Source organism: Cetorhinus maximus, unplaced genomic scaffold, assembly GCF_964194155.1.
Source record: "Cetorhinus maximus unplaced genomic scaffold, sCetMax3.hap1.1 HAP1_SCAFFOLD_600, whole genome shotgun sequence".
Classification (NCBI taxonomy): domain Eukaryota; kingdom Metazoa; phylum Chordata; class Chondrichthyes; order Lamniformes; family Cetorhinidae; genus Cetorhinus; species Cetorhinus maximus.
In genome coordinates this window covers 157845-171622 of record NW_027596542.1, presented here as the reverse complement: position 1 = coordinate 171622, position 13778 = coordinate 157845, and the positions used below count along the sequence as shown (strand labels likewise).

General features: G+C 53.2%; 1 protein-coding gene across 2 annotated transcripts in view; it reads left to right on the top strand.

Moving 5' to 3' along the window:
• The window catches only part of LOC144674258 (splicing factor U2AF 65 kDa subunit), a 51113-nt gene that overhangs the window by 21136 nt on the left and 16199 nt on the right, over positions 1-13778 (top strand). For both annotated transcript variants that reach the window (XM_078535687.1, XM_078535686.1), the window contains exons 8-10: positions 2700-2822; positions 4104-4190; positions 8370-8618. In XM_078535687.1, coding sequence (XP_078391813.1) covers positions 2700-2822; positions 4104-4190; positions 8370-8618 — 459 coding nt within the window. The remainder of the gene's footprint in view (positions 1-2699; positions 2823-4103; positions 4191-8369; positions 8619-13778) is intronic.

Below are 13778 nucleotides of genomic sequence, written 5' to 3'. Positions count from 1 at the left end.
GTGCTGCACTGTCGGAGGGAGATGTATATACTCTAGGACTTCAGCTCCATAATTCAGGCCGACACTCCCCCCAGTGCCAGTAGAACCATAGAAAAGTTACAGCACAGAAGGAGGCCATTCGGCCCATCTTGTCCATGCCAGCCCGAGGACACCCAGGTGCCCCTTTCTAATCACACCTTCCTGCACCCGGCCCATAGCCCTGCAGCTTACAGCACTTAAGGTGCAGATCCAGGTACTTTTTAAAAGAGTTTAAAGTTTCTGCCTCTACCACCAACTTGGGCAGCGAATTCCAGACACCCACCACCCTCTGCGTAAAAAAAAGTTCTTCCTCATGTCCCCCCCCTACTCCTTCTGCCACTTATCTTGAATCTATGTCCCCTGGTTCTAGAATTCTCCATCAAGGGAAACAATTTTATCCTGTCCACTCTATCTATTCCCCTCATCATTTTGTACACCTCAATCAAGTCACCTCTCAGCCTTCTTTGTTCTAAGGAAAATAACCCCAACCCATCCAATCTCTCCTCGTAGCTACACTTTTCTAACCCTGGCCACATTCTTGTAAACCTCCTCTGCACTCTCTCCAGAGCTATTACGTCCTTCCTGTAATGTGGTGACCAGAACTGCACACCATACTCCAGTTGTGGCCTCACCAGCGTTTTATACTGTTCCAACATTATACCCTTACTTTTATATTCTATACCTCTGCCAATGAAGGAGAGCATTCCATATGCCTTCTTTACAACCTTGTCTACTTGAACTGCTGCCTTCAGGGACCTGTGTACTTGTACGCCAAGATCTCTCACTTCATCTACCCCTCTTAGTATATTCCCATTTATTTTGTAATCCCTGTAACTGTTTGTCCTCCCTAAATGTATGACCTCACACTTCTCTATGTTAAAATCCATCTGCCACTTTACCGCCCACTCCACCAACCCATCTATATCGTTTTGGAGATTATGGCTATCCTCTACACTATCCACTACTCAGCCAATCTTTATGCCATCTGCAAATTTCCCAATCGTGCCCCCCCACGTTCACGTCCAAATCGTTAATATATAACACAAACAGCAAGGGTCCCAACACCGAGCCCTGTGGAACACCACTGGAGACAACTTTCCCTTCGCAAGGGCATCCATCGACCATCACCCTTTGTTTCCTGTTACAAAGCTAACCTTCTATCCAGTTTGCCACCTTACCCTGAATCCCATGGGCTTTTACTTTCCTGACCAATCTGCCATGTGGGACCTTGTCAGATGCCTTACTAAAATCCATGTACACAACATTCACTGCACTACCTTCATCAACGCTTCTTGTCACTTCCTCAAAGAATTCAATCAAATTTGTGAGGCAAGACCTTCCTTTAACAAATCCATGCTGACCATCCCTGACTAGTCCATGCCTTTCCACCTGACAGTTAATCCTCTCTCTCAGATTGATTCTACTAATTTGTTCACCACCGATGTAAGACTAACTGGCCTATAATTGTTTGGCGTTTCCTTTGATCCCTTTTTAAACAATGGAACTACGTTTGCATTTTTCTAGTCCTCCGGTACCTCCCCTGTATCTAGTGAAGATTGGAAAATCACCCTCAGAGCATCTGCTATCTCCTCCCTGACTTCCTTCAGCAGCCTCAGAAACAATCCATCTGGCCCTGGTGACTTATCCACTTTCAAGGATTTCAGCCCTTCGAGTACTTCCTCTCGCTTTTCTGACTATCCCGTCCAATATCTCGCAATGTTCCTCCTGGACTATTATATCTACATCCTCCCTTTCCTTTGTACACACGGAGACAAAATATTCATTTGAAACCCTTCCCACAACCTCTGCATCTAACCACGAGTTTCCATTTTCATCTCTGATAGGTCCCACTTTTTCTTTAACTGACCTTTTACCATTAATGTATTGGTAAAACTGAGGGCGTGCTGCACTGTCGGAGGGTCAGTACTGAGGGAGTGCTGCACTGTCGGAGGGTCAGTACTGAGGGAGTGCTGCACTGTCGGAGGGTCAGTACTGAGGGAGTGCCGCAATGTCGGAGGTAGATGTATATACTCTAGGATTTAAACTCCATAATCCAGGCCGACACTCCCCCCTGGTGCCAGTACTGACGGAGTGCTGCACTGTCAGAGGTAGATGTATATATTCTAGGATTTAAACTCCATAATCCAGGCCAAAAATCCCCCCCGGTGCCAGTACTGAGGAAGTGCTGCACTGTCGGAGGTAGATATATATATATACTCTATGATTTGAGCTCCATAATCCAGGCCGACACTCCCCCCCCCCGGTGCCAGTACTGAGGGAGTGCTGCACTGTCGGAGGGAGATGCATATACTCTAGGATTTGAGCTCCATAATCCAGGCTGATACTCCCCCCGGTGCCAGTACTGAGGGAGTGCTGCACTGCCGGAGGGAGATGTATATATTCTAGGGTTTGAGCTCCATAATCCAGGCCCACACTCCCCCCCGGTGCCAGTACTGAGGGAGTGCTGCACTGTCGGAGGGTCAGTACTGAGGGAGTGCTGCACTGTCGGAGGGAGATGTATATACTCTAGGATTTGAGCTCCATAATCCAGGCTGACAGTCACTGAGGGAGCAGTGGGAATTCACTCCTGGCACCACGGCTTCCAAATCTCATGCTCCGCTATGCCCTTCAGAGGACCCTTCACCTGACTCTCTCTATCACTCACCTGCTCTGCTTCACAGGTTAAGGAGCTCCTGACATCTTTCGGGCCCCTGAAAGCCTTCAACCTTGTGAAAGACAGCGCTACCGGGCTCTCCAAGGGTTACGCGTTCTGTGAATATGTTGACATCAACGTCACCGATCAGGTAAGTGAGTGTGGTGCAGGGTGCTAACCGAGACCCCCGGGGTGAAGCAGTCACTTGGGGAAACCTCGCTCTCTGGGAATTATCGTGCCCTGGTCTCTCTTTACCTTGGGTTCAGTGGCTCGCAGATCCAGGCCGACACTCCCCCCCGGTGCCAGTACTGAGGGAGTGCTGCACTGTCGGAGGGAGATGTATATACTCTAGGATTCGAGCTCCATAATCCAGGCCGACACTCCCCCCGGTGCCAGTACTGAGGGAGTGCTGCACTGTCAGAGGGAGATGTATATACTCTAGGATTTGAGCTCTGTAATCCAGGCCGACACTCCCCCCCCGGTGCCAGTACTGAGGGAGTGCTGCACTGTCGGAGGGAGATGTATATACTCTAGGATTTGAGCTCCATAATCCAGGCTGACACTCCCCCCCCGGTGCCAGTACTGAGGGAGTGCTGCACTGTCGGAGGGAGATGTATATACTCTAGAATTTGAGCTCCATAATCCAGGCCCACACTTCCCCCACCTTGGTGCCAGTACTGAGGGAGTGCTGCACTGTCGGAGGTGCCGTCTTTCGGGATGGAGACGCTAAACCCAGAGCCCTGCCTGCCCCCTCCTCAGGCGGACGTAGACGATACCATGGCGGCTGTCGGTGGGTTCGGGGTAGGGATGAGGGTCCCCCCTCTAGTGTCCCACATTGGATCCCTCAACCGGACGTCGCTTTGAAGATTAAATCTCACTCTCTCTCTCTTCACGGGATCTCGCCCTGCGCATTAACTGCCGATCGTTGAGCGCTGGTGGGGCAGGTCCCACCCCAACGCTGCACCCTCTCGCTGGCCACCCATGAAAAACCCCTCCCACCCCACACACCCCACCCCCACTCAGTGAATATTCTGGTGTCGTTGCATCGATCCTACGATGAATTTTTCTTCTGTTCTTCTCCCCCCATTGGTTTCAGAGACCATCGAACAAGGGCAGCCGCTAAGAAGCCCGGCCACCCGTACACCTCCTCCTCCCTAGCTAACCGCCGCGCTAGACCGCCTGCGAGAATTAAGTCGTTGTCCTTCTCTGATCACCCAACCCACACCCCCTCCTCCCCTCCTCCTCTTCCCTCCCTCCCTTCCTCTTCCCCCACGTCCCCTTCCCACCCTCTCTTTCTTCCCTGTCTCCACTCCCCCACTCTGCCTCGATCCTCCCTCCCCCCCCCACCTCGCCCCCACTCTTACCCAACCCTACCCCCCCACCCCCAACCCTCTCCCCTCCCCAACCCGACGTTACCCCTCTTTTCTTGCAGGCCATCGCGGGATTGAACGGCATGCAACTGGGAGACAAGAAGCTCATAGTCCAACGGGCCAGCGTGGGGGCTAAGAACGCAACTCCGGTAGGTCGCAGGAACACCGATCGCCCGACAAAGAGTCCGGGGTGGGGTTGGTGTTGGGCAGCCGGGGTTTTATCCGTGTGGTGTGTGTACACCCACGGGGCTGTTAGGGAGTTCCGGGATTTTGTCCGTGTGGTGTAGATACACCCACAGCGCTGTTAGGGAAGGAGTTCCAGGATTTTGTCCGTGTGGTGTAGGTACACCCATGGCGCTGTTAGGGAAGGAGTTCCAGGATTTTGTCCGTGTGGTGTAGGTACACCCACGGTGCTGTTAGGGAGGGAGTTCCAGGATTTTGTCCGTGTGGTGTAGGTACACCCACAGTGCTGTTACGGAAGGAGTTCCAGGATTTTGTCCGTGTGGTGTAGGTACACCCATGGCGCTGTTAGGGAGGGAGTTCCAGGATTTTGTCCCTGTGGTGTAGGTACACCCACGGCGCTGTTAGGGAGTTCTGGGATTTTGTCCGTGTGGTGCAGGTACACCCACAGCGCTGTTAGGGAGGGAGTTCCAGGATTTTGTCCCGTGTGGTGTAGGTACTCCCATGGCGCTGTTAGGGAGGGAGTTCCAGGATTTTGTCCGTGTGGTGTAGGTACTCCCACGGCGCTGTTAGGGAGGGAGTTCCAGGATTTTGTCTGTGTGGTGTAGGTGATTGGAGTTAATAGTGGGAAACGCAGAAATGGCAGAGACGCTTAATCAGTTCTTTGCCTCAGTTTTCACAGTGGAGGACACTAGTACCACCCCAATAGTAACAGATAGTGCAGAGGATACAGAGAAGGAGGAACTTAGAACAATCACCATCACTCTAGAAAAAGTACTGAGCAAACTATTGGGATTAAAGGGTGACAAGTCCCCAGGACCAGATGGCCTACATCCCAGGGTCTTAAAGGAAGTGGCAGCGGAGATAGTGGATGCATTGGCTATAATATTCCAAAATTCCCTGGATTCTGGAAAGGTCCCAGTGGATTGGAAAAATGCTAATATAACGCCCTATTCAAAAAGTGGGGGAGGCAGAAAGTAGGAAACTATAGACCAGTTAGTTTAACGTCTGTCGTTGGGAAATTGTTGGAATCCATTCTTAAGGAAGTAGTAATGGGGCATTTGGAAAGTCAAAATGCAATCCATCAGAGTCAGCATGGTTTTGTGAAGAGTGAATCGTGTTTGGCTAATTTGCTAGAGTTCTTTGAAGATGTGACAAGCAAAGTGGATAAGGGGGATCCTGTAGATGTAGTATATCTGGACTTCCAGAAGGCCTTTGATAAGGCACAGAAGATTAATACACAAGATAAGATCACACGGAGTTAGGGGTAATATATTAGCTTGGATAGAGGATTGGCTAACCAACAGAAAGCAGAGAGTCGGGATAAATGGGTCTTTCTCTGGATGGCAAGCTGTAACTAGTGGGGTGCCACAGGGTTTGGTCCTTAGGCCCCAACTTACTTACAATCTATATTAAGGACTTGGATTCAGGGATAGAAGGTACTATAGATAAATTTGCAGATGACACCAAAATAGGTGGGAAAGTAAGTTGCAATGAAGAAATAAGAAATTTACAAATGGACATGGACAGGTTAGGTGAATGGACCAAAATTTGGCAGATGGAGTTTAACGTGGGTAAGGGTGAGGTTATCCATTTTTGGTCGGAAGAATAAAAAGGCGACTTATTATTTTAAATGGAGAGGAACTTCAGAATTCTTCAGTGCAGAGGGATCTGGGTGTCCTCGTGCATGAATCACTGAAAGCTAGTATGCAGGTACAGCAGGTAATAAGGAAGGCAAGTGGAATTTTGGCATTTATGGCTAAAGGAATAGAGTATAAAAATAGGGAAGTGTTGTTGCAACTGTAGAAGACATTGGTGAGACCGCACCTGGAGTACTGTGCACAGTTTTGGTCCCCTTACTTGAGGAAGGATGTAGTTGCACTGGAGATGGTTCAGAGGAGGTTCACTAGATTGATTCCAGAGATGCGGGGCTTGTCTTATGAGGAGAGATTGAGCAGTTTAGGCCTATACTTGCTAGAGTTTAGAAGGATGAGAGGAGCTCTAATTGAGGTATGTAAGATGCTAAAGGGGGTAGACAAAGTAGACGTGGAGCAGATGTTTCCCCTTGTGGGGCATTCTAGAACGAGGGGCCATGGTTTTAGGCTAAGGGGCGGTAGATTTAAATCAGAGGGGAGGAGGAATTACTTTTCTCAAAGGGCCATGAATCTGTGGAATTCGCTACCTCAGAGTGCAGTGGATGCCGGGACGCTGAATGAATTTGAGGATGAGATGGACGGATTTTTGATTAGTAAAGGGGTTGAAAGGTTATGGGGAGAGGGCGGGAAATTGGAGTTGAGGCCGAAATGAGATCAGCCATGATCGTAATGAATAGTGGGGCAGGTTCGAGGGGCTGAATGGCCTACTCCTGCTCCTAGTTGTTATGTACACCCACAGCGCTGTTAGGGAGGGAGTTCCAGGATTTTGTCCGTGTGGTGTAGGTACACCCACGGCGTTGTTAGGGAGGGAGTTCCAGGATTTTGTCCGTGTGGTGTAGGTACACCCACGGCGCTGTTAGGGAGGGAGTTCCAGGATTTTGTCCCCTGTGTGGTGTAGGTACACCCACAGCGCTGTTAGGGAGGGAGTTCCAGGATTTTGTCCCCTGTGTGGTGTAGGTACACCCACAGTGCTGTTAGGGAGGGAGTTCCAGGATTTTGTCCGTGTGCTGTAGGTACACCCACAGTGCTGTTAGGGAGCGAGTTCCAGGATTTTGTCCGCGTGGTGTAGGAACACCCACGGCGCTGTTAGGGAGGGAGTTCCAGGATTTTGACCCAGTGACAGTGAAGGAACGGCCGATATATTTCCAAGTCAGGATGGTGAGTGGCTTGGAGGGGAACTTCCAGGTGGTGGTGTTCCCATGTGTCTGCTGCCCTCGTCCTTCTAGATGGTAGTGGTCGTGGGTTTGGAAGGTGCTGTTGAAGGAGCCTTGGTGAGTTCCTGCAGTGCATCTTGTAGATGGTACACACGCTGCTGTTACTGTGCGTCGGTGGTGGAGGGAGTGAATGTTTGTGGATGGGGTGCCGATCAAGCGGGGCTGCTTTGTCCTGGACGGTGTCGAGCTTCTTGAGTGTTGTGGGAGCTGCACTCATCCAGGCAAGTGGAGAGTATTCCATCACACTCCTGACTTGTGCCTTGTAGATGGTGGACAGGCTTTGGGGAGTCAGGAGGAGAGTTACTCTCCACAGGATTCCCAACCTCTGACCTGCTCTTGTAGCCACAGTATTTATATGGCTGGTCCAGTTCAGTTTCTGGTCAATGGTAACCCCCAGGATGTTGATAGTGGGGGAATTCAGTGATGGTAATGCCATTGAACGCCAAGGGGCGATGGTTGGATTCTCTTGTTGGTGACGGTCATTGCCTGGCACTTGTGTGGCGCGAATGTTACTCACCATTTGTCAGCCCTGAGCCTGGATATTGTCCAGGTCTTGCTGCATGTGGTTTTACAAGTGTACAGGGCTCTGGGGTGTCCGCACCTGGAGCACTGTGGACAGTTTTGGTCTCTTGACTTAAGGAGGGACAGATTCGCATTGGAGGCTGTTGGGAGAAGGTTCACTGGGCTGATTCCCAGGATGAAGGATGAGGAAAGGTTGAGCAGGTTGGGCCCTGTACCACTTGGAGTTTAGAAGAATGAGAGGTGATCTTATTGAAACATATCAGATCCTGAGGGGGAGAGGGGAGGGTGGAGGCTGAGGGGATGTTTACCCCCCCCCGTGGGGGAATCTAGAACGAGGGGGGGCTGGAGAGACAGTTTCAGAATGAGGGGGTCTCCCGTTGAAGACGGAGACGAGGAGGAATTTCTTCTCTCCGAGGGTGGTCAGTCTGTGGAATTCTCTCCCCCTCCGCCCCCAAAGAGAGCAGTGGGGGCCGGGGAGTTGAATCTATTCGAGGCTGAGTTAGACAGGTTTCTGATCGACAGGGGAGGGGGGGAGACGAGGGTTATGGTGGGGGAGGCGAGGTCAGACAGGAGAGTGGAGCTGAGACCACAATCGGATCGGCCACGATCTTATCGAATGGGGGTGGGGGGAAAGTGCAGGCTCGAGGGGCCGAATGGCCTCACTCCCTCCTGCTCCTGATGATAGGCTGAGGGGGCTGTTTGGAAGAGGCTAACTCCCCACTCTTCCTTTCTTCCTCCTCCCTCCTCATGTGTCCAGAACACGATAAACCAGACTCCCGTGACACTGCAGGTTCCAGGCTTGGTCTCGACGCAAGTGCAGATGGCTGGCATGCCAACTGAGATCCTGTGCCTGATGAACATGATCACCCCGGACGAGCTGGTGGACGACGAGGAGTACGAGGAGATCGTGGAGGACGTGCGCGAGGAGTGCAGCAAGTACGGCATGGTCAAGTCCATTGAGATCCCCCGGCCCATCGACGGTCTGGAGGTGCCCGGCTGTGGCAAGGTACATCCTGCACTCCTACAATCCTGCCCGCGCGCACCTCGCTCCCTCCCTATCTCTGTAACCTCCTCCATACTCATCCTCCTCTTCAAATCCCTCCCTCACCCCGCTCCCCCCCTATCTCTGTAACCTCCGCCATACTCATCCTCCTCTTCACATCCCTCCCTCACCATCTCTGTAACCACCACTAACTCATCCTCCTCTTCACATCCCTCCCTCACCCCGCTCCCTCCCTATCTCCGTAGCCTCCACCATACTCATCCTCCTCTTCACATCCCTCCCTCACCATCTCTGTAACCACCACCATACTCATACTCCTCTTCACATCCCTCCCTCACCCCGCTCCCTCCCTATCTCCGTAGCCTCCACCATACTCATCCTCCTCTTCACATCCCTCCCTCACCATCTCTGTAACCACCACTATACTCATCCTCCTCTTCACATCCCTCCCTCACCCCCGCTTCCCCCTATCTCTGTAACCTCCGCCATACTCATCCTCCTCTTCACATCCCTCCCTCACCATCTCTGTAACCACCACCATACTCATCCTCCTCTTCACATCCTTCCCTCACCCCGCTCCCTCCCTATCTCAGTAACCTCCACCATACTCATCCTCCTCTTCACATCCCTCCCTCACCCCGCTCCCTCCCTATCTCAGTAACCTCCACATACTCATCCTCCTCTTCACATCCCTCCCTCACCCCGCTCCCTCCCTATCTCCGTAACCTCCACCATACTCATCCTCCTCTTCACATCCCTCCCTCACCTCGCTCCCTCCCTATCTCCGTAACCTCCACCATGCTCATCCTCCTGTTCAAATCCATCCCTCATCCCTTCCCTCACCCCCTCCCTATCTCTGTAACCTCCTCCAGCCCCTACAATTCTCATCCTCCTGTTCAAACCCCTCCCTCCCTATCTCTGTAACCACCTCCAGCCCCTACAATTCCCATCCCTCCTGTTCAAATCCCTCCCTCACCCCCTCCCTCCCTCACCCCTCCCTCCCTATCTCTGTAACCTCCTCCAGTCCCTACAATTCTTATCCTCCTCTTCAAATCCCTCCCTCACCCCCTCCCTCCCTATCTCTGTAACCTCCACCATACTCATCCTCCTCTTCAAATCCCTCCGTCACCCCCTCCCTCCCTATCTCTGTAACCTCCACATACTCATCCTCCTGTTCAAATCCCTACCTCATCTTTTCCCTCCCTATCTCTATAACCCACTCCAGCCACTACAATTCTCATCCTCCTGTTCAAATTCCTCCCTCCCACCCTCCCACCCTCCCTCCCTCCCTCCCACCCTCCCTCCCTCCCTCCCTCCCACCCTCCCTCCCTCCCTCCCTCCCTCCCTCCCTCCCTCCCTCCCTCCCTCCCTCCCTCCCTCCCTCCCTCCCTCCCTCCCTCCCTCCCTCCCTCCCATTCTCTGTAACCTCCTCCAGCCCCTACAATTCTCATCCTCCTGTCCAAATCCCTCCCTATCTCTGAAATATCCCATGGACCCTACAATTCTCATTCTCCTGTTCAAATCCTTCCCTCCCTCCCTCCCTCCCACCCACCGTCCCTCCCACCCACCCTCCCATTCTCTGTAACCTCCTCCAGCCCTACAATTCTCATCCTCCTGTTCAAATCCTTCCCTCCCTCCCTCCCTCCCTATCTCCCTATCTCTGTAACCTCCTCCAGCCCCTACAATTCTCATCCTCCTGTTCAAATCCCTCCCTCTCCCCCTCCGTCTCTATCTCCGTAACCTCCTCCAGCCCCTACAATTCTCATCCTCCTTTACAAATCCCTCCCGCCTCCCCTCCCTCCCTCACCCCCTCCCTCCCTCACCCCTCCCTCCCTATCTCTGTAACCTCCACTAGCCCCTACAATTCTCATCCTCCTGTTCAAATCACTCCCTCACCCGCTCCTCCCTCACCCGCTCCTCCCTCCCTATCTCTAACCTCCGCCAGCCCCTACAATTCTCATCCTCCCATTCAAATCTCTCCCTCAGACCCTCCCTCCCTATCTCTGTAAACTCCTCCAGGCCCTACTAATATTATCTTCCTGTTCAAATCCCTCCATCGCCCCCTCAATCCTTATCTCTAACTTCCTCCAGCCCCTACAATTCGCATCCTCCTTTTCAAATCCCTCCCTCCCTCCCTCCCTCCCTCCCTCCCGATCTCTGTAACCTCCTGTAGCCCCTACAATTCTCATCTCCTGTTCAAACCCCTCCGTCCCTATCTCTGCAACCTCCTCCAGCCACTACAATTCACATCCTCCTGTTCAAATCCCTCCCTCACCCCCTCCCTCCCTATCTCTGTAACCTCCTCTAGACCCTACAATTCTCATCCTCCTGTTCAAATCCCTCCCTCACCCCCACCCTCCCTCACCCCCTCCCTCCCTCACCCCCTCCCTCCCTCACCCCCTCCCTCCCTCACCCCCTCCCTCCCTCACCCCCTCCCTCCCTATCTCTGTAACCTCCTCTAGACCCTACAATTCTCATCCTCCTGTTCAAACCCTCCCTCCCTATCTCTGTAACCACCTCCAGCCCTACAATTCTCATCTTCCTGTTCAAATCCGTCCCCCACCCCCTCCCTCCCTCCCTATCTCTGCAACCTCCTCCATCCCCTACAATTCTCATCCTCCTGTTCAAATCCCTCCCTCACCCCCTCCTCGCTATCTCTGTACCCTCCTCCAGCCCCGACATTTCACATCCTCCTGTTCAAATCCCTCCCTCATCCCCTCCCTCCCTCATCCCCTCCCTCCCTATCTCTGTAACCTCCTACAACCCATACAATTCTCATTCTCCTGTTCAAATCCCTCCCTCATCCCCTCCCTCATCCCCTCCCTCCTATCTCTGTATCCTCCTCCAGCCCCTAGAATTCTCATCCTCCTGTTCAAATACTTCCCTCGCCCCCTCCCTAACTCGGTAACCTCCTCCAGCCCCTACAATTCTCATCCTCCTCTTCACATCCCTCCCTCACCATCTCTGTAACCACCACTATACTCATCCTCCTCTTCACATCCCTCCCTCACCCCGCTCCCTCCCTATCTCTGTAACCTCCACCATACTCATCCTCCTCTTCAAATCCCTCTGTCACCCCCTCCCTCCCTATCTCTGTAACCTCCACATACTCATCCTCCTGTTCAAATCCCTACCTCATCTTTTCCCTCCCTATCTCTATAACCCACTCCAGCCACTACAATTCTCATCCTCCTGTTCAAATCCCTTCCTCACCCCCTCCCCCCATCTCTGTAACCTCCTCTAGCCACTACAATTCTCATCCTCCAGTTCAAATTCCTCCCTCCCTCCCTCCCTCCCTCCCATTCTCTGTAACCTCCTCCAGCCCCTACAATTCTCATCCTCCTGTCCAAATCCCTCCGTATCTCTGAAATATCCCATGGACCCTACAATTCTCATTCTCCTGTTCAAATCCTTCCCTCCCTCCCACCCTCCCTCCCACCCTCCCACCCTCCCTCCCACCCACCCTCCCATTCTCTGTAACCTCCTCCAGCCCCTACAATTCTCATCCTCCTGTTCAAATCCTTCCCTCCCTCCCTCCCTCCCTCCCTCCCTATCTCCCTCCCTCCCTCCCTATCTCCCTCCCTCCCTCCCTATCTCCCTATCTTTGTAACCTCCTCCAGCCCCTACAATTCTCATCCTCCTGTTCAAATCCCTCCCTCTCCCCCTCCGTCTCTATCTCCGTAACCTCCTCCAGCCCCTTCAATTCTCATCCTCCTTTACAAATCCCTCCCGCCTCCCCTCCCTCCCTCACCCCCTCCCTCCCTCACCCTCTCCATCCCTATCTCTGTAACCTCCACTAGCCCCTACAATTCTCATCCTCCTGTTCAAATCCCTCCCTCACCCGCTCCTCCCTCACCCGCTCCTCCCTCCCTATCTCTAACCTCCGCCAGCCCCTACAATTCTCATCCTCCCATTCAAATCTCTCCCTCAGCCCCTCCCTCCCTATCTCTGTAAACTCCTCCAGGCCCTACTAATATTATCTTCCTGTTCAAATCCCTCCATCGCCCCCTCAATCCTTATCTCTAACTTCCTCCAGCCCCTACAATTCGCATCCTCCTTTTCAAATCCCTCCCTCCCTCCCTCCCTCCCTCCCTCCCTCCCGATCTCTGTAACCTCCTGTAGCCCCTACAATTCTCATCCTCCTGTTCAAACCCCTCCGTCCCTATCTCTGCAACCTCCTCCAGCCACTACAATTCTCATCCTCCTGTTCAAATCCCTCCCTCACCCCCTCCCTCCCTATCTCTGTAACCTCCTCTAGACCCTACAATTCTCATCCTCCTGTTCAAATCCTCCCTCACCCCCTCCCTCCCTCACCCCCTCCCTCCCTCACCCCTCCCTCCCTCACCCCCTCCCTCCCTCACCCCCTCCCTCCCTCACCCCTCCCTCCCTCACCCCCTCCCTCCCTCACCCCCTCCCTCCCTCCCCCCTCCCTCCTCCCCCCTCCCTCACCCCCTCCCTCCCTCACCCCCTCCCTCCCTCACCCCCTCCCTCCCTCACCCCCTCCCTCCCTCACCCCCTCCCTCCCTCACCCCTCCCTCCCTCACCCCCTCCCTCCCTATCTCTGTAACCTCCTCTAGACCCTACAATTCTCATCCTCCTGTTCAAACCCCTCCCTCCCTATCTCTGTAACCACCTCCAGCCCCTACAATTCTCATCCTCCTGTTCAAATCCCTCCCTCACCCCCTCCCTCGCTATCTCTGTACCCTCCTCCAGCCCCGACATTTCACATCCTCCTGTTCAAATCCCTCCCTCATCCCCTCCCTCCCTATCTCTGTAACCTCCTACAACCCATACAATTCTCATTCTCCTGTTCAAATCCCTCCCTCATCCCCCTCCTCCCTATCTCTGTAACCTCCTCCAGGCCCTACAATTCCCATCCTCCTGTTCAAACCCCTCCCTCCCTATCTCTGTAACCTCCTCCAGCCCCGACATTTCACATCCTCCTGTTCAAATCCCTCCCTCATCCCCTCCCTCCCTAACTCGGTAACCTCTTCCAGCCCCTACAATTCTCATCCTCCTGTTCAAATCCCTCCCTCATCCCCCTCCTCCCTATCTCTGTAACCTCCTCCAGGCCCTACAATTCCCATCCTCCTGTTCAAACCCCTCCCTCCCTATCTCTGTAACCTACTCCAGTCCCTACAATTCTCATCCTCCTGTTCAAAT